Source organism: Accipiter gentilis, chromosome 28, assembly GCF_929443795.1.
Source record: "Accipiter gentilis chromosome 28, bAccGen1.1, whole genome shotgun sequence".
NCBI lineage: Eukaryota > Metazoa > Chordata > Aves > Accipitriformes > Accipitridae > Astur > Astur gentilis.
The window spans coordinates 16433747-16451227 of NC_064907.1; the positions used below are offsets into that span (position 1 = coordinate 16433747).

Sequence of the window (17481 nt, forward strand, 5' to 3'; positions counted from 1 at the left end):
CCCGCACCAAGCTCTGCCCCAGACCGAGGGGCTGCAGGGACTCTCCTGCACTGGGAACTGGGGCTCTCCAGCTGCTTGCAGGGGGAAAGACTGGCAGAAATGACTGCAGGGGAAAAACAGAGCAGGGAGAGCAGATGGCACTGAGTCAGACTCCTGGGATGCATCTCTGGGTTGGGAGGGAAGCCTTTGCCCGTCGGCCGCAAGCTGACATCTGTGCCCTTTGCACGGCACCCGGCATCCCTCTGCCATGTGTCATTTGGCTCCAGCCTGCTCCGTAGATGGGGCTGGAAACTGGCCTGGAGACGGAAAGTATTCCTGAGCAATCTGCCTGCCCTTCGGTACGGATCCTGCGCACTTCCCTGGGGCAGAAGCAGGCAAGAGGCAGTGCGGTTGGGCAGGCTACGGAGAGGACACAGGTCCCTGCGCAGCCACCCCGGCCCTGGGGTCCCAGCACCCGGAGTCCTCTCGCTGCCCTTGCTCACGCTTCAAGTCACTTCTGGGAGCCAAAAGGCCCATGTGCCAGTTGGGAAAAAAATATTCACTCGACCTTTCCTGACCTCGGAGGGGCTCGGTCCCTTTGCCAGCCCGGCAGCTCCTCCTGGCAAGCTCCCCGCTCTTACAACACCCTGCCCTGCCCGGGCAAGCCACCGCTGCCCTTCACATCCACAGAAATGCCTGGATAGGGCAAGGTTTTCATTCCCTGCCTGCACTGGGAGTAACGTGCCCTCAGCAGCCCGCCTGCCCCGTGGCTGTGCCGAATCCCGTATGAACCGGGATGCAGGCAGGTCTGCTGCAGGAGGTGAGGTTGAGCTGCCTAGTGCGGGTTCTGTCTTCAAGGTTTGGAAACCGGCTTAGCTTCTGTCTCCTCCTCCTCCTCCTGGCTCCCACCGCATCCCCCAGTGCTTTCGTGGCAGGCGCGGGACCTCCTCGTTCATCTTCTCGTCTCTCCCCGTCTAAAGCACGCCGGAGTGACCGAACAACAAGCTGTTCGCAGTGCTTCTTGCTTAAGCGCAAAAGCTGAGCTCTGAGTGTGATGTGAACTATGTGCCGATGGAAACACCCACCTGCGCGGCATGCCAAGGGAAACGGCTGGGCTGAAGGTGCTGTGGGTGCTGGAGCCAGGCTGGGAGAGAGACAGGCTGTGAAAGGCGGTTCTGGGCAGTGAAGAGGGCACCTGGAGCTGTGAAATCTTGCTCAGCTCCCAGTCCAGGGGAGGGAGTTTCACCTGCCTGGGGGGGGCCAGAGGGACCCGGACCCCCTCGCCGCCCTGGGGTTCTCCATCCCGGTGGGCTGGGTGCGGGGACAAGGTGCAGGGACAGCCGCTTCTCCCAGCACCTGGACTTGAGCTTTGGGATGCAGTCTGAGGGGAAGGAACCTTTTCCCCATATGCAACCTCAAGAAGGAGGTTTCTGAGAAATGCCAGGGAGGCAGGAGGAATGTATGGGTTAAAAATAACCACCATGGCATGGGAGTCACCGCAGTGGCCACGGCCAGAGCTGGAGGGGAAGCGCCTGACCTCCTTCTCCTTGTTGTTGTTGTTGTTGTTGTTGTTTTTGTTTTTCCACCCTGCAAACATCACGGGCTGGAAGCAAACGCAGCCCAGGGGGTGCGCAAGCAGGGGCCAGCCCTTGCGTGGGCACGATGGGTGCAGGGTCAGGCCCAGGAGGGGACCGGGGTGCTGGGAAGCAGGGATTGCCGTTAGGCGATGGGGGGACAGCTGGAAGCTTCAGCGGATGGTGCCGGGGCAGGGAAGGGGGCAAAGGAGGGGCAGGGGGATGCTCTGCGGGAGTTAGCCATGGGGGTCTGACACCGAGGTGGCACGTGTCGGTTTGGCCGGTGTCCTGTGGCCGTGGCCGGGCTGGCAGGCAGCTCCGTTTGGGGCTGCTGACGCTCGCTCCCTCCCCTCAGGAGGCCTCCATCCCTGCCCGGCTTCGCCCAAAACACGCTTCTCTCCCCAAAGCGGGGCTGCACCCTCACCCTCCTGCCCTGCGGCCAGGGGCAGAGCTGGGGAAAACCACTGTCGGGATGGTCCTCTCTTCCTCGGTAATCTTTGCCTGAAAGCACAGCTACTCTCAGATATTGTTTTTGTTGCTGACGTTTTTTCACGACAGTTTCCACACTTTTTGTGAAATCGGTACCAATGTTATTGCAAACTTCTCCCTCCTTCCCTCCCACCCCATTTTTCTTTAGCAATAGCTGCAGGAAAACCAGAAACGTTGGAGTATGAGTTGTGAAAACATCTGTAAAACCTTTGCAGATCCCGGCGGCAGCACAAGGACTCTCACTTCTCCAAGTACCTGCGGATGGAGGGAGATGGGAAATGTCGGAAACAAAGTCCTGCTGCGAGGTGTGTTAAAAATGTCAGAAACTGGGAATAACTGCCTGCAGGCATTGCTCTTGCTGCAGGCTTTCCTCACAGCAACATGGGAAAGAAAACAACTTTATTATGATTTGTTTTTTTTTTTAAATCTAAAAACATAATTGCACAGGGATTTGGGGGGCAGGAGAAGGACCTGAGATTGCTTTAGTGTAGCCTTTGACACTGGCTGGGTTTCAGGATCTTGATGCCCCTTTCCCTAATTCTCACAACGCTGCCGTAGCCTCGGGAAGAGCCGCAGCCCCAGGATGGCGAGCGGCCGTGCCCGGCCTCGGGGCTGCCCACTCTGGGCAGGACACGATCCGCCTCAGCAGCGAGATCCGTGCCTCCATCTCCTCTCCGGTGGGAAACGATGCTGCTCACCACTGCAGGGGGTAACAAGCTGCATTCACCGTGTGAAGTTTCCCACCCCTCCAGCCCTGTCTGTCCCCCCAAAAGCCACCCCCAGGCGAGGAAAAGGAATCCCACCAGCCCTGCCCAGCCCCATCCTTCGTCCCGGAGGGCACCACGGCTCCCTCCACCAAAACCGTATGTCCGTAGAGCAAAACACTGTGGGAACGGGCTAATAAACAGCAAATCGAGTGACCTCAGCCCTGCCTGCGCAGGCAGCCAGCAGCGGGCTTTGACCTTCTCGGTACCCAGGGTACACTCTGCCTCTTTCATCATTATCGATGCATTTACTCCCAGGAGCTTCGCTTGGAAAACAGGATGTGAGCGTGTGAGATGGCTGCTCGCCCTCCCAAACACGGAGGAGCTCGGAGCCTGCCGGGATGCTCCCGTGCCCACTGCTGCGGGAAGCAGGGCTTGCCCTGAGCCGGGATGGCAGTGCCGGGGCGCGTGTGCCGGCCGGGGAACCAGGATTACCCCCGTGCTCTGCCGTGGGCTGCCGCGGAGACTGTGCTAGGGTGGCAGCCAGGTCAAATGAGTTACGAGACGTGTGATGGGTTATAAGCTGCCTCAGAGGCAAAGCACAAACTTCGCTTAAACCCCCGTAAAGGTGATATATATGCTGCCCTGCACATATTTCTTTTTTTTTAATTGTTCTGACACAGAGAATTTTTGCCTTCCTGCCACTGCCTGTGCCTGAGCCCCAGCTGACACGATGCTAGGGCTCTCAGAGCTGCGGCTGCATTTACCAGGGGAGGAGAGTTTATATAGAGCCGAGAGTTTATGTAGAGCTTCCTCCAGCCTTCCTGGGACAGGCAGTACCCAGCGGGTTAAAGCTTCATCACAGAGTGTTTATGTGCTGACAAGGAAACATGATGACAGATAATCCCAAACAACTTCAAAGCAAGATTTGTGAATCTGATATGGAAACTATTCCTAAAGTCTCAGTGTGGAGAACCCCAGACTAATTACCGCTGTGGACATTAAAGGCAGAGCAGGACCCATTGCCAAAAGCCCAGTGCCTGGCCTGGCCCCGTGCCCACCCTGCCGAATCCCAGGCTCCCGCCCCGTGCCGCACCAGGCGGCCAAGGGGATTTGGGGTAAAATGATGCTCCTTGAGCAGCTCTTGCTCAAGCAGAGGGTAGAGCATCACATGGTCCTCACCGACCTCCTGTGCTGTCCCCAGGTGTCCCCCGTGGCCCTGGGTGGGTGGGCAGGGTCTTCCCTGCAGCCAGGACAGCTCCATGTCACCCCTTGGCTGTGCCAGCCCGCCCAGCAAGAGGGGGTTAATGCTGAACTGGAATGCAGCCCCCTCCACTTGGGAGGCATTTAGGAATTAGGGAGGGAGGAAAAAAAAGAGGCTGGGGAGGTGGTGAGACCTTGGTGGCAGCGGACAGTATGGTGGGTACTGGTGCAGGTACTGGTAGGGTGTGTGGCTTTGTGCTGTGGACGGTTCTGAGCCCGAGTGGGTTTGCTGCAGAGGGGATGTCTCGTCAGCCCCACGTAGCATTGCAGGGTGATGTGGGTCTGTGGGGTCTCTGGGCAGGGCTTGCTCAGAGCCCTTGTGCAGATGGGGATGGGGGGGAAGCTGCGGGGTCCTGGGCTGGTGGGACTTCGGTGCTGTGCAGGGAAAGTTCGCAGCGGTGTTAGTCCTGCCTGCAGAGCCTGAGCCTGCTGCCCTGTACCTGCCTGGGTGCTTCCCCAGAGAGTTTGCGTAAGTAAATCATACCTCAATGTTCTTGAGGGCTTTAGTGGTCGCTCGGGCTGCTCTGGCTAGGCTGGGGCACGTGAGCCAGGAGGAAGGGTGCTGTCACGTTTCTAGAGTGTGTGTGGTTTCTTGGGAAAATGCTTTTTGGAAACCTGGTGGGGGAATGAGTGCTGACAAGGCTGTAGGGGTACAGCGCCCATCCCAGAGGTGCGGGGGTTTGCGGTTCTCCCAGGCTGTGGTGGTGAACCTCTCCAGCTGCCCTCGCCCTTTGCTCTGGGCTGGGGACTTGTGCCAGCACAGCTCTGGCTCGGAATCCTATGCACAAGCAATGCTTTGCAACACAAGCCTGGCTCAAGAGGGACTCTGGCACGGTCTCTTACTGATGCAAAGCTGAGCTGCATCTCTCTGGCTGCGGTAGTGCCTCTCCCCTGCTCCGTTCCCTGCACCCACGTTCCAGGGAAGGGCTGGGGATGGACAGGTAAAACCCCTCAAATGCTCTGTTGATGGTTTCAGTACAATTGCCTGGCTGCGCTGGGTTTGCTTTCTGACCCTCTGCTGCAATGGGGAAGCTGAGGAAGGCTGAACCAAAGGGGAGAGCAGTGAGGGTCCGGGGGCAGGGGAATGCCCACGTCCCTGCCGTCGGTGTGCCTGCAGCGGTGATGGCAGTGAGCAGCAATGCTGCTGTGACTCCTGCCGTGTGCTGGTTTTTATCACTTGTTCTGTAATGGCAAGTACGCAAACAGCATGCCGGGGGAGAGAGCAAGAATTCCCAGCTATAAAAAGCTTTTGTTTTATCCTAGTGTGGCATCAGCCTGGCTCAGCCTTGGCAGAGTCTGAATGTGCTGCGTTTAATGATGCTGGGAGGCAAAGCTGGCGCTTGCCCGTCACTGCCCGGTCTCTCCTCTCCTCCCATCGAGCCTCAGCCCCTCCTCGGTGCCTGCCTGCCCTCTTGGGGCCCAGCCAGCTTTGGTGAGCTCACAGATGCAATTATGAATTGAACATGAGGGATAGAGGATTAAAACTGTGCTTAATATCTGAGGTGGCAGGTCATGGGAGCTTGGGCAGGGATCTGATAGCCGGTGCCTTCCTCCCTGCCAGCTGCCCGTACACAGGCTCGTGCACCGCTCGCCCAGGCTGGGTTTGTCTCTGGGGCAGACAGAAATAATCCGTCCTCCTTCGAACAGTGTTGTCCCAGTGCACATCTGCACAGGCACGCCGGGGTACCTTGGGTTTGGTCAAGGTCCGGCTCTCAGGTTTGCAGGTGAGAGGGTCAGCACCGCAGCTCTGGCTCACTCTGCAGTTCCGAGGCAGGCTGCACCCGGACAGTGTGACCGACACCAGTACGTCATCTCTCGGGGTGCATTGCCCTTCCCCTAAGCGGGCTGGAGCCAGACCGTGCATGTGCCAAGCTCCTGCAGCCATCACAAGCTCCCCTCTATCTGCTAAATGCCAGGCCCTGATTTATCTGCTTCACATGTCTCAGATCGTGCCTCACCCACACCCTCGGTGAAAGCGATTAATAGAACTGGAACTGTATGTGTGAACCTGAAACACTTAATTAGGGTGGTTGTGCGCATGCAGCCTGGTTGGGGTGGATAAGGCTGTGGGACAGGGATTAAACAGTGCAGGGACTTTACATCCACTTAAGCTGGAGTGCCAGCATGCAAAAACGTTAAGACTGGGGAGGGTGATTTACACCTTACATAGGCTCAGGATGCCAGTGCCAGCCAAAGCAGGTTGTCCTGGCCCTGCCTGGGGGGCTATGCTCGTGCACCAGCTGGAGAAAGGTGGCCTTGTGTCCAGCTGTCTCTAAATGACCCCACGTTATTTCGTCAGGAATCTACAAAAGGGTGTTTGAGCTCCTTGCAGGAGAAACGCTGGCACTGCTCCATCCTCCCCTGGTCTAAGGGATGGCTCCTACTCGCTGCCGCGGCAGTGCTGGGCATCGGTGGGCACGGGGGAGCCTGTTGCTGCAGGATGGTATGCAGCCCCCTCACCCTCAGCATTGCCTTGGGAGGAATCCAGGACCTTGCAGGCATCTTGCTCTGGTGCTAGGCTCTGTTTGCAGGGGAAAATGCCCCATGATGAGGCATCCTCCAGGAGCTGCTAAACGCCCGCTGCAAAGGGCTCCGTAGCTGCTACTTGAGCTGCCTCACACCTCTACCTCCGTGGCCAGGCAGACCCTGTGCTCCCTCAGATGTGTCTGGGACCAGCTCAGGCATCTCTTTCCTCTCTCCGAACACATCTGTGGGCACCAGGAACTCCATGTGCTATCCAGCAAGGAGAGCTGCACTGCTTGTCCCCTGCATCCCATCTCTCCCCAAGTAGGGATCTTCCCTAATCCATCCTGACTTTCTCTCTATGTATAAAGAAGTATTTTTAAATATCCATTGTTTATTCTGTAGCAACAGCCAAAGGAGCTGCTCTGATTCATGGCATAAACATATTTTCCCAGAGTTTTCTAAACAGCCAGTTGACCCGCTGGCCAGCACTTTTCCGCAGGGTCTCTCCGGGGCCGGCTCTGCCTCCCCCTGCCCGTGGCAGCAGCGGCTGTGCAGGTAGAGAGCCGGGCCAGTGGTTCTGGCCCATGGCAGGGATGGGCAAGGGGAGAGGATGCTTTCCCTGGTGACAGCCCTGGGCTGGAAGGCGCAGTTGGGGTCTCCAGCACCGTGGGGGCTCGGGTCGGGGCTCTAGAGCAGCAGGGATGGGGGTCAGGGCTGTGCGAGACCCAGCATCTCTGTGCTTCAGCTTTTCCAGCTGTAAAACTGGGACAAAGATACTGGGCCACGTTACTTCCCCTGCCTTGATGAAACGCCTGGGACTCTCCCTTCCTTTCCCCAGTCGGGTTGGCTCCCTGGGAAGGGAGGAGAGCACTGAGTTCTCCTGTCTGGGAGTGGGAGGAAAAGTCTCATTTAAGTGCCAGAGAGAAGACATCAGAAGTGGTGTTTTGGAAGCCTGCTTTGGCACCTCAAGAAAGCCTGGCTGTTTGTCCCGCCATGGGCAGCGTCTGTCTGTTACTCACTTTGAATGCGGTGGGAGATCCCCTCCAGGGCACAGAGACGGTCTGAAGGTGCCGTGAAGGACTGGCTGCAGGAGAATACCCTGTAAAACCCCCCCCGGGCCGAGTCCTGCAGCCCTTTCGGTGCCCAGGAGCCGCACACAGCCCAGGTCTGCCGGGTGGGCACACAGTGGGCAACTGGGGAGGCAGAGATGAGGATGGAAAGCGGAGGCGAGGATGGGAAGCCACCAGCCCCTGGTCACCCAGCAGGGTGGTGGCAGAGCTGGGAACAGTCGGGCATCCTGCCCCTGTGCCGGGTCTCTGCCAGATCCATGGAGCCAAGCCCAACGCCCTCGTTACCCATGGACATTCCCACAGATGCTCTTGCTTTACTTTTCCGGCACAAAATCCAGCGGCGGCTCCGTGTGCTGATGCACGCTGGAGTTACATGTGCAGCGATATTGAAAAGACGACAAATTCCCTCTACGCATCTTGTTTGTGCTGTGCACCGTTCCAGTGGAGGGACAAATCGCGCTGTAAATAGCAAGTCCAGGGCTTGGTCCAAGCCAGCAATTAATGCCAGAGCTGGGAGCTAAAAGGGGTTGCATCAAGCCCTCATCTGACTGCTTTGAAAAACCAAAACAATCTTGTAAAGATCAAGCTTGTAAAAATGGGGCTCTGTTTTGCTAGCTCATGAATGGGAAGAAATGCCAACTGGATAATTTTTTACACATATTTTTTTCCTCTTTGTCAACATTCCCCCATTTGGCTGAAACTTCAAAATGCCATATTTGGAGAGCGCCTGTCTTAGAAGTTCCAGTATTTGTATAAATAGCTGATAGTGAAAAAATTACCCGCTCTGGAGTCTGCCCAGGGGCCCTCAGGAGGAGTGGAGCTGGGGGCAGTGATGGGGCCGAGGCTGCTGGGGCTCTGGAGCAGCCCAGTGCCTTCCAGTCTAAGGTGGCTCCCTGCCACCATGTGCGAGTGGAGAAGGAAGTGGGGGTGGGGGTCTCCAGAACACCAGCACCCACCCAAATTCAGGAGGGGGAGCAACAAAGGTCAGCCCGTTCTCCTCCATCAGCTGGGAAGGAGTTTTGGGCAATAAATGTGGAAGTGAAATGGTGACTCTGAGATGCTCTGGGTGCTGTCTTTTGGAGCGGGGCTGTCATCTTGTCATCCCTCTGCTGATGTTGGGGGGACAGGGCTGTTGTCCCCACCAGGGACAGCCTGTCCTGCCCAAGGAGAGCCTGAGCACAGTGGGGGGTGTACGGAAAGAGACACGTAGCAAAGTCCTGGGATGCACCGTGAGGGGTTTAGAGCAAGGGACGCAGGGCAAGACGCTGAGGTGCATGGAGAAGGACCAGAGCACTCGGTGAGGGGTGCGCAAAGGGAATGGAGGGATGCAGGGTGAGGGGGGCACAGAGAAGGACCCGGGTGCATGGTGAGGGGCTGGGATGAGCATGGCGTGGTGCAGGGTGCGTGGAGAACAAGGACAGATGGTGTGGGACCGGGGCGAGGGGCTGAAGCGCAGGGTGAGGGGTGCAGGGAAAGGGATGGGAGTGCAGGGTGAGGGGCGCAGGGCGAGGGATGGGAACGCAGGGCGAGGGATGGGAACGCGGGGCGAGGGGCTGGAGCACAGGGTGAGGGGCGCAAGGAGAGGGATGGGAACGCAGGGCGAGGGGCTGGAGCGCACGGTGAGGGGCGCAGGGAGAGGGACGCAAGGAGGGGGACGGGAGCGCACGGTGAGGGGTGCAGGGAGAGGGATGGGAACGCAGGGTGAGGGGCTGGAGTGCACCCTGAGGGGCTGGAGCGCACCCTGAGGGGCTGGAGCACAGGGTGAGGGGCACAGGGAGAGGAACGGGAGCGCAGGGCGAGGGGCTGGAGAGCACGGTGAGGGGCCAGAGTGCAGGGTGAGGGGCGCAGAGCAAGGGGCTGGAGCACAGGGTGAAGAGCACAGGGAGAGGGGCTGGAGCTCAGGGTGAGGGGCGCAGGGAGAGGGGCTGGAGCGCAGGGAGAGGGGCTGGAGCGCAGGGTGAAGAGCACAGGGAGAGGGGCTGGAGTGCAGGGTGAGGGGCGCAGGGCGAGGGGCTGGAGCTCAGGGTGAGGGGCGCAGGGAGAGGGGCTGGAGCGCAGGGAGAGGGGCTGGAGCGCAGGGTGAAGAGCACAGGGAGAGGGGCTGGAGCGCAGGGTGAGGGGCGCAGGGAGAGGGGCTGGAGCTCAGGGTGAGGGGCGCAGGGAGAGGGATGGGAACGCAGGGAGAGGGGCTGGAGCGCAGGGAGAGGGGCTGGAGCGCAGGGTGAAGAGCACAGGGAGAGGGGCTGGAGCTCAGGGTGAGGGGCGCAGGGAGAGGGGCTGGAGCGCAGGGTGAGGGGCGCAGGGAGAGGGACGGGAACGCAGGGCGAGGGGCTGGGAGGCGGGGGAAGGGTACGCTTCGAGGGGCCGGGGCGCCCCGTGCGGATTACCGGAGGGAGCGGGGCGGGCCGGGAGGGCGCCCGGCCGGAGGTGGGGTGGTGGTGGTGGTTGTTGGGGGGGGGGGGGGGGGGGGGAAGGCGGTGCCGCAGCCCTCTCCTCTTTCATTGATGTCCGGAGCGGGGCAGCCCGGGGCCGCCCCCGCTCCTTTTAAAGGCTCCTCCTCCCCGCAGCGGTCCGGGGAGCGCCGCCGAGGGGAGCCCGGCCCCCGCCGCAGCCCCGCCGGTCCGCCCCGAGGGCTGCTCCGGGCCGAGGGAGCGGGGCCGCGCACGTCGGGGGTGCCGGAGCCGTGTCTCCCCCCCCCCCCCCCCCCTCTCCCACCGAGGCCGGCGGAGATGAGTCCCCCGCCCGCGGGCAACGGCAGCGCCTGGGGGGCCGCAGCGCTGGGCGGCGGCGGCAACTGCAGCGGGGCCGCCAGCCTGAGCCGGCAGTGGGTGGTGGGGGCCGCCCTGAGCCTCACCGTGCTGGTCATCGTGGCCGGCAACTTGCTGGTGATCGTGGCCATCGCCAAGACGCCGCGGCTGCAGACCATGACCAACGTTTTCGTCACCTCGCTGGCTTGCGCCGACCTCATCATGGGCTTGCTGGTGGTGCCGCCGGGGGCCACCGTCCTGCTGAGCGGCCACTGGCCCTACGGCACGATGGCGTGCGAGTTGTGGACCTCGCTGGACGTGCTGTGCGTGACGGCCAGCATCGAGACGCTGTGCGCCATCGCCGTGGATCGCTACCTCGCCATCACGTCGCCGCTGCAGTACGAGGCGCTGGTGACCAAAGGCAGGGCGCGGGCCGTGGTGTGCCTGGTGTGGGCCATCTCCGCCTTCATCTCCTTCTTGCCCATCATGAACCACTGGTGGCGGGACGGGGCGGACGAGCAGGCGGTGCGCTGCTACGACGACCCGCGCTGCTGCGACTTTGTCACCAACGTGACCTACGCCATCATCTCCTCCACCATCTCCTTCTACGTGCCCCTGCTCGTCATGATCTTCGTCTACGTCCGCGTCTTCGCCGTGGCCACGCGGCACGTCCAGGTCATCGGCAAGGACAAGGTGAGGTTCCTGCAGGAGCCCCCCAGGCCCAGCTCCAGGAGCAGCCGGCGGAGACGGCCCTCCCGTCTGCTGGCTATCAAGGAGCACAAGGCGCTCAAGACCCTGGGCATCATCATGGGCACCTTCACGCTCTGCTGGCTGCCCTTCTTCGTGGCCAACATCATCAAGGTCTTCTGCCGGACACTGGTGTCGGATCAGCTCTTCCTTTTCCTCAACTGGCTGGGCTACGTCAACTCAGCCTTCAACCCCATCATCTACTGCCGCAGCCCCGACTTCAGAAGCGCCTTCCGCAAGCTGCTGTGCTGCCCGCGCCGCGCAGACCGCCGGCTCCACGCCGTCTCGCAGGATCTGCAGCGCTGCCCCTGTGCCTTCAGCCCCCGGGAGGGACCCTCGGAGGACAGCAAGGCGGCAGCCCCCGGACACCCCGGGGAGGACGCCGAGGCTCGGGGCAGCAGCAGCCGCTGCAGCAGCTGGATGGAGGAGACCAGCCTGTCCCAGGGCAGCGGCCAGCGGCAGCGGCCCCTGGGCGAGTCCCGGCCACAGGGCACCCAGACCACGCTGTGCTCGCAGCTTGACGAGTAAGTACCCGCAGGCACTCGCTCGGGGGGCTCCGGGGGACCAGCCCTTTGGGGTGCGACCAGGGGCGCTGTCGCTGGTGGGGCCGTGGTCTGACGGCACAGGACGGAGCCGGAGGGCAGGCAGACCCCGGAGCTGGAGGGCAGGCAGACCCTGGTGTGCGCAGGAGAGTTGCTGGGGTGCGGGGCTGGGAATCACTGCCCTCTGCCTTTAGGTTCCCCTAAAACCTTGGCCCCTCCACTGGACTGCAAAACTGGGGTCCCAGCCCAGTCCTGCCTTGTCCCTTCCCGGGGAACACCCCAGCCTGCCAGGATGGGGTCTGCTGTTCCTGGGTAAAGAAAACACTGGTGATGAATAGGGAAGCAAGCCTGCCAAACAGGAATGCATCCCAAAGCCTGGGATTCCCCTCCTTCTCCCCCCACTCCCACTTTCTGCTTTTAAAGAAGGAAAACGTGGGACACCCCCCACCCCCATCGCAGTGTGGCAGCTGGGGGCCACTGTTGCCAGCCTGGGATCTGTGGGTCACTTTGCCCTCCGACAGAGTGTAAATCTGGGAAGGAAATTTATTTCTTCACCCTCTGTCCCTCACTGCTGTCAGCCCTGTGGATGGGAGATGGGCTTCCCGTAGCTGGCAGCCCCATGCCAGGGCAGAGGGCTGGCAGGGACGCCCGTGCTGTGGCTCTGCCCTGACAGCCTGCTGCCTGCACCCTTACGTGGGTTTATAACTCCTTCTGCAAACTACAGGGTGGGTTTTTCCCCCCCCCTGAGTTTTTTATTAGTATGACAAAATTTGAATTATTCTGGTTACTGTGGATTTTAACTGGCTTTCTCTGGTCTGAAACCCCTCCTGATGCCCAAAGGCAGGAAAGGTTCCTGCCAGCACACACAGGCAGAGCTGCTGTCAGCAGAGATGTGCAGAAGGAGGTGCCAGAAAGTGTTTTCTGAACTTGCATGTTCTGAGGAAGGATTTATCCACGCTAGGAACACGGGATGGTAAATAGTGGGAAAAGTCTGGGCTCTTCATGCACTGTGCTGTCCTGTTTAAGGTTTTCCGGCAGAGAGATGCCAGCTGGTCCTTCCATCTGACTGGGAGCAGCCGAGAGCCGGGAAGAGAGTGAGTGTCCTTCCCCTCGGCCGGCACTGCAGCGGTGTCGGGGCGATCATCCCTCGCAGCGTCTCCTCTGCCCGCTTTGGCCGCTGCCTTCCCTGGGGGAGCGCAGCCTTTGGCCAGCCCGCAGGCAGCTGCCTGCTTTCGGGCACGTGAGCCTGGCATCAGCCCGGCCATCTGCTGACACCTCCCTGCCTGCCCCGGGATGCTTAACCCCCATCGGGGCGGCTGCTTCTGCCACGTTGGCTTACGTGCTCCTGGAGCTCCAGACCTCATGCATGGTGCTTTTTTGCCCGGCTCCAGTCCTGGATCCCCTTCCGTGCCTACCGCTGCCCTTTCTCCTGGGCGGTGGGTTTGGGTCCCCATCCCCGGCGCTATGCAGGCTGTGAGGCTTGAGCCCGGTGGGTGATGCTGCGTCACCTCCCACCCTCTTCTTGCAGGGCCGGGTGTCGCGAAGTGGACGGAGGAGCAGCGCTGGGGGCGATGGCGCTGGAAGGACCCTCCGGTGCACGCGCTGACCCGGAGAGGAGAGGGGCTATCCCTTGGGAACACTCGCAATCACAGCAGGGTCCGAGGAGCCGGTTTCTCCATGCTGTTGGTGCTGGAGAGCTGGAACCAGCTAGGAAAAAGCTCCCACGCTGCTGGCCAAGAGGCAGCGCAGCCTCGGGGACGTGCCGGCGCTCGCCGTGTGGACCAGGGGACCAGCTCCCACCTGGGGGTGCTTTCTGGCACGGCTGGTGGCAGGGTGCGGTGGCTGGCGGCTCTGCTCTCTCGAAGAACCTTGTCGTCCCAGCCTTGGCCGGGTTTTGGACAGCCCCTTGGGAAGGGGAGAAGAGCCTCCTGCAGGCACAAGCCTTTTCCAGGATCTCCGCTCCATCCCTGTCCCAGCGGCTGCATTCCCAGGGCTGGGTGCGATCCCGGGAACTCCAGCGATACCTTTAGCAAAGGAAAAGCACAAGGGAGCAAGGGGAGCTCCAAGCATGGGGGACTGGGCACAAAAAAGTGAATTATGCTCTTGTCAAATCTCCTTCTGTTTCTCCCTCTCTGTTTGGGGCAGATGTCCATGTTTCTGTGCCGTTCGGGGGTGGGAGGGTGGATGGATGAAGTGGAGGAGCAGCAGCAGCGGGATCAGGTGGGGAGAGCATTGTAGAAGGCTGATTCTCATCCCGAGGCCCCTGCATGCTGCTCTGGGTACGTGGGGCAGTGGGGTGAGGGCAGGGAGATTAAGCTCTTGCTTTAAACCCTTTTGCACTGCCAGCGTATTGGGAGGTGGCAGCAGGGTCAGTCCAGCCCTGAGATGCTGCAGTGGCTCCTCCGTGCACGCCGCGGTGCCAGCAGAGCTCGGGGTGCGTGTACAGATGGGCGCTCACATTCGCGGCCGTGCCCACGCCACGCTGCCACGCAGTGACTTTGGGGATAATGTTGGTTGTAAATAAGTCACGGTGACTGTAAAGTTTTTGTACTGTTTTGTCTCCCCCCACCCTCTGTGTGAAATAAACCTTCGAAACTCTGCGATGCCTTCGAATCTGTGCCCAGCAGAGGGATGCTCCTTCCATGTGCTCTTCCATGTGCTCTTCCCGAGGGGCTGCCGGAGGCTCGGGGGTGCATCCCCCTCCTGGGGCTGTGGCTGGCAGGGACCTGCTGAGCGGGCAGGTGGGGAAAAGCCAGGCTCTGGGCATGCCATGGTGCCAGCCCCAAGCCCTGCCGTGTCTCCCCGCACCCTGAAAGGGCAGACAGAACCTGATGCTGCCGGGGCTCCCTGGCAGGCAGGGCCATCCCTCCTCAGGGTCTGGCACAGCATCTGCCAGCCCTGTGCCCCAGCAGGGAGTTTTGTGCCCCCCAGGGGTTTGCCAGCCTGGGGATGCACCAGAAAGTACCACCGCCATCCCACTGTAATTCAGGAGTTTTTTACCAGTGTGAACTTGGGAGTTTACAAGCAGTGAACATTTGCTTGGGAGAGGCAGAGAGCCCTGTGTCAGGATGATGCCCAAAGCACTGGGGCACCCCGCGCACCCGCAGCCCCCCAAGCTGCCCCGACTGGCCACTGTGTCCCTGCCAGGGAGCCCATGCAGAAGCACCCAGTGCCACCTCCTGGTGCTGGGGAAGTCCCAGTTCCCACATAGAGTCTGTAGGGTCTGGCTGCAGCCCCAGGGACCAGGGTGCTGGGGGTTTCCACTGCTGGGATCCTCCCTTGGCGCGTTTTGCTTTACCCAGCAAGCGTGAAATCGCTAAATAAAGAGAAAAATGAAGCTCTTGCCAACTGTTTCCATTTTAGAGTTTCAGATGTCGGTTTGGTGGCTCTTGCCAGACCGGTGTCTGATCCCTGCAGCTGACTCTGAGCACAAGCAGGTCCTGCGTGCCCCCAAGCCCCCCATGGCCTCATCCTTCCCAGGGTACCCTCAGTGACCCACTGAGGGGACACAGTCCAACACCAGCCCAGGAGTTGTTTGTTAACCCCCCCAAGAGCCACGGTGTTAACGAGTAACTTCCCAAACCACCGGCAAGCCCCAGGCAGGGGTGAAGGGGGATCCGGGGTCTCTACATGTCCCGCTCACAGGGCTGGCGTCCTCGTCTCCAATCAAGCTGCTGGGCCGTCTTGTCTAGCCTGTGCTTTTGCCAAGAAAGTTTGGACCAGATGATTCTTGAAGTCCCTTCCAACCTGGTATTCTATGAATCTATGATCAAGTTTGCTCAAATGGAGCTGCTTCTGCCTTCAGGCTTAATTCTTTGCTGTAGGTCCTCCTGGGGGTATGCAGTGATGAGGGGGTGGTGGGTGCATTGGTGCCACCTGCCTCCCCCCCCCCCCCCCCCCCCCAAGCACCTGCATTGCATTCCCAAACCGCACCTCCCTCGGTGTCCCCCTTTTCTTTATTAGCACCCGGTGCCAGGTGCTGGTGCTTGTTGCTCTCTCGGTGCTGCTCTCCTTTGCTGGGTGCGGGCTGCTGGGCAGTGTGTGGGGAAGGATGTGTCCTGTGGTCCCCCGGGGCTGCTGCTGTGTGTGGGGCAGGGGGGCAGCTCGCTCTGACACCCCAGTCCCCGTGCTGGGTTGTGCTGCTGGATTAAACACTGATGCTGACCAAGTCCTTGGTGCTAGCGTGGCGTTTGGAGGCCTCCAAGTGTTCTTTTCATACTAAATGCTTCTCAGAGCCTCTGGCTCGCCGACACTGCTCTGTGTGGGAGGGTTGCACCAACTGCCCTGAGCTGCTTACGGTGCTCCCTTGCTGCAGGGAGGCTGCTCGTCCTCTTAGAGCTGGTTTTGTCTGTAAAGGCATTTAACTGTCTTTTGCTTTCCCTAGGGATGCACAAGCAGCTAGGTGTTTTTATCCTTCACCTAGCAATGCTATCCTCGCTGAAGGGATGCTGGTCCAAGTGCTGTCCTGGTGTGAGCTGCTGGCATGCTGCTGCCCCAGCTCTGGTCTTTTGGGAGCAGAGAGTTTGCTCTCAGTGCTCTGAAGTCACATTTCTTCCATGTATTTCTACTCCAGAGCAGCCGAACGCTGTTTTCTCTGGTGGTTGTCTCGCAGGAGCTGGTTCCTGCTGCCGCCGTTGGATCTGCCGTGGAGGATGAGCACCTCTTCTTTCTTCTCCAGCTCACTGTCGGAGGAGAGGCCCGTTGCTGTCCTGTGGGGTACGGAGCTGCACGCCCTGGGCTGCTTTGGTGGGACCCGCAGGCAGGAGCGGTTGTGGGGGGGACGGTGGCTGTGCCCTGCGGCACCTGGGGTGGGTGTGCATGAAGGATGTTTCCCCCTTTCCCATGGAGTGTGCTCCCAGGAAAGCCTCCCCTTTGCTTTCAAGGCTTGCGCAGCTTGGGCAGCTCACGTGTCCACGGACGATGCTGTGTTCCCGCAGGCTGCCAGCTGAACACGAGCACCCGGACCTGTGTGGTGAAGGAGGACGATGACTTATTGGAGCATCTGGTCCTGCTGAAAACAGTGAGATCCGAGGCTTGCCGAAGAGCCCGTCAGAGCGAGCCCGTGCCCCAGCAGCTGGGCTCCCTGCCACGGGGTCTCTGCTTGGCTCTGCAGATCTGCCTGGGGGCTGAGGCCAGGGATGAGCTGCACGTGGTGGCCGTTGATTCAAAAAACACCTACGGAGACCACAAGCCGGTGCCCATCGCGGCACTGCGGACCTCGGTGCTCCCCATGGTAAGGGCAGCTGAACGCGCAGCATGCAGCCCCCGGCTGTGGGGTGATAATTTCAGCCCAGACTGGGGTCAGGGGTCTCTGACTTCCAACTCTTTGCAGATCAGCCTCAAAGGTCTGGAGCTTGTCCCTCCCGTCACCTTCGTGCTCAAGTGTGGAGCTGGACCAGTCTACCTTAGTGGGCAGCACATCACCCGTGAGTGCTGCGGGGCCAGGGCGAGTGTGTGGGCTAGGGGCTGCACTGGGGGTGGTCCCGTGGGTCCCGTGGTGGCTTTAGTGGCACCTGGTGCCCTCAACAGGGCTGCTTTGCCCCAGGGACGGAGGGAACACTGCTTCTGGGGGGCAGAGTAGTGCTTGTTTGCATTCGTGGGCTCAACATGATGTTTTGAGCCAGCTTTCTGCTCTGCCTTTGCTGCTGTGGGGTGGGATGGTGTCTGTGCTCCCATTCCCAGCGTGGGGTGGGATTGCTGGCTGTGTTTGCAGCTGGGGGGGTTTTGCCTCCCCTCGGTGGGTCAGGGCCACCCCCTCCTGCTGCAGCCCTGCATCCTCTCTCCCCAGTGGAAGATGATGCCAAGTACGAAGCCCACAAGGAAGGAAGAAGCTCAAAGGAAGACACAGGTGATGAGGATGATGCTAGAGCATCGTAGAATAGCTGCAACTCAGAGAAGAC

At 60.5% G+C, this 17481-nt stretch overlaps 3 protein-coding genes across 3 annotated transcripts in view; 2 read left to right on the forward strand and 1 right to left on the reverse strand.

Annotated features, from left to right (window-relative positions):
• Positions 1–17481, reverse strand: part of ASH2L (ASH2 like, histone lysine methyltransferase complex subunit) — a 370425-nt gene that overhangs the window by 32215 nt on the left and 320729 nt on the right. The window lies entirely within an intron of this gene.
• Positions 10275–12647, forward strand: ADRB3 (adrenoceptor beta 3). Its single transcript, XM_049831313.1, has 2 exons — positions 10275–11563; positions 12608–12647. The coding sequence occupies exons 1-2, from the start codon at positions 10275–10277 to the stop codon at positions 12645–12647; spliced, it is 1329 nt and encodes a 442-aa protein (XP_049687270.1).
• LOC126051604 (nucleoplasmin-like) lies at positions 13766–17458 on the forward strand. Its single transcript, XM_049831053.1, has 7 exons — positions 13766–13801; positions 15062–15150; positions 16125–16297; positions 16519–16601; positions 16695–16814; positions 16914–17007; positions 17370–17458. The coding sequence occupies exons 1-7, from the start codon at positions 13766–13768 to the stop codon at positions 17456–17458; spliced, it is 684 nt and encodes a 227-aa protein (XP_049687010.1).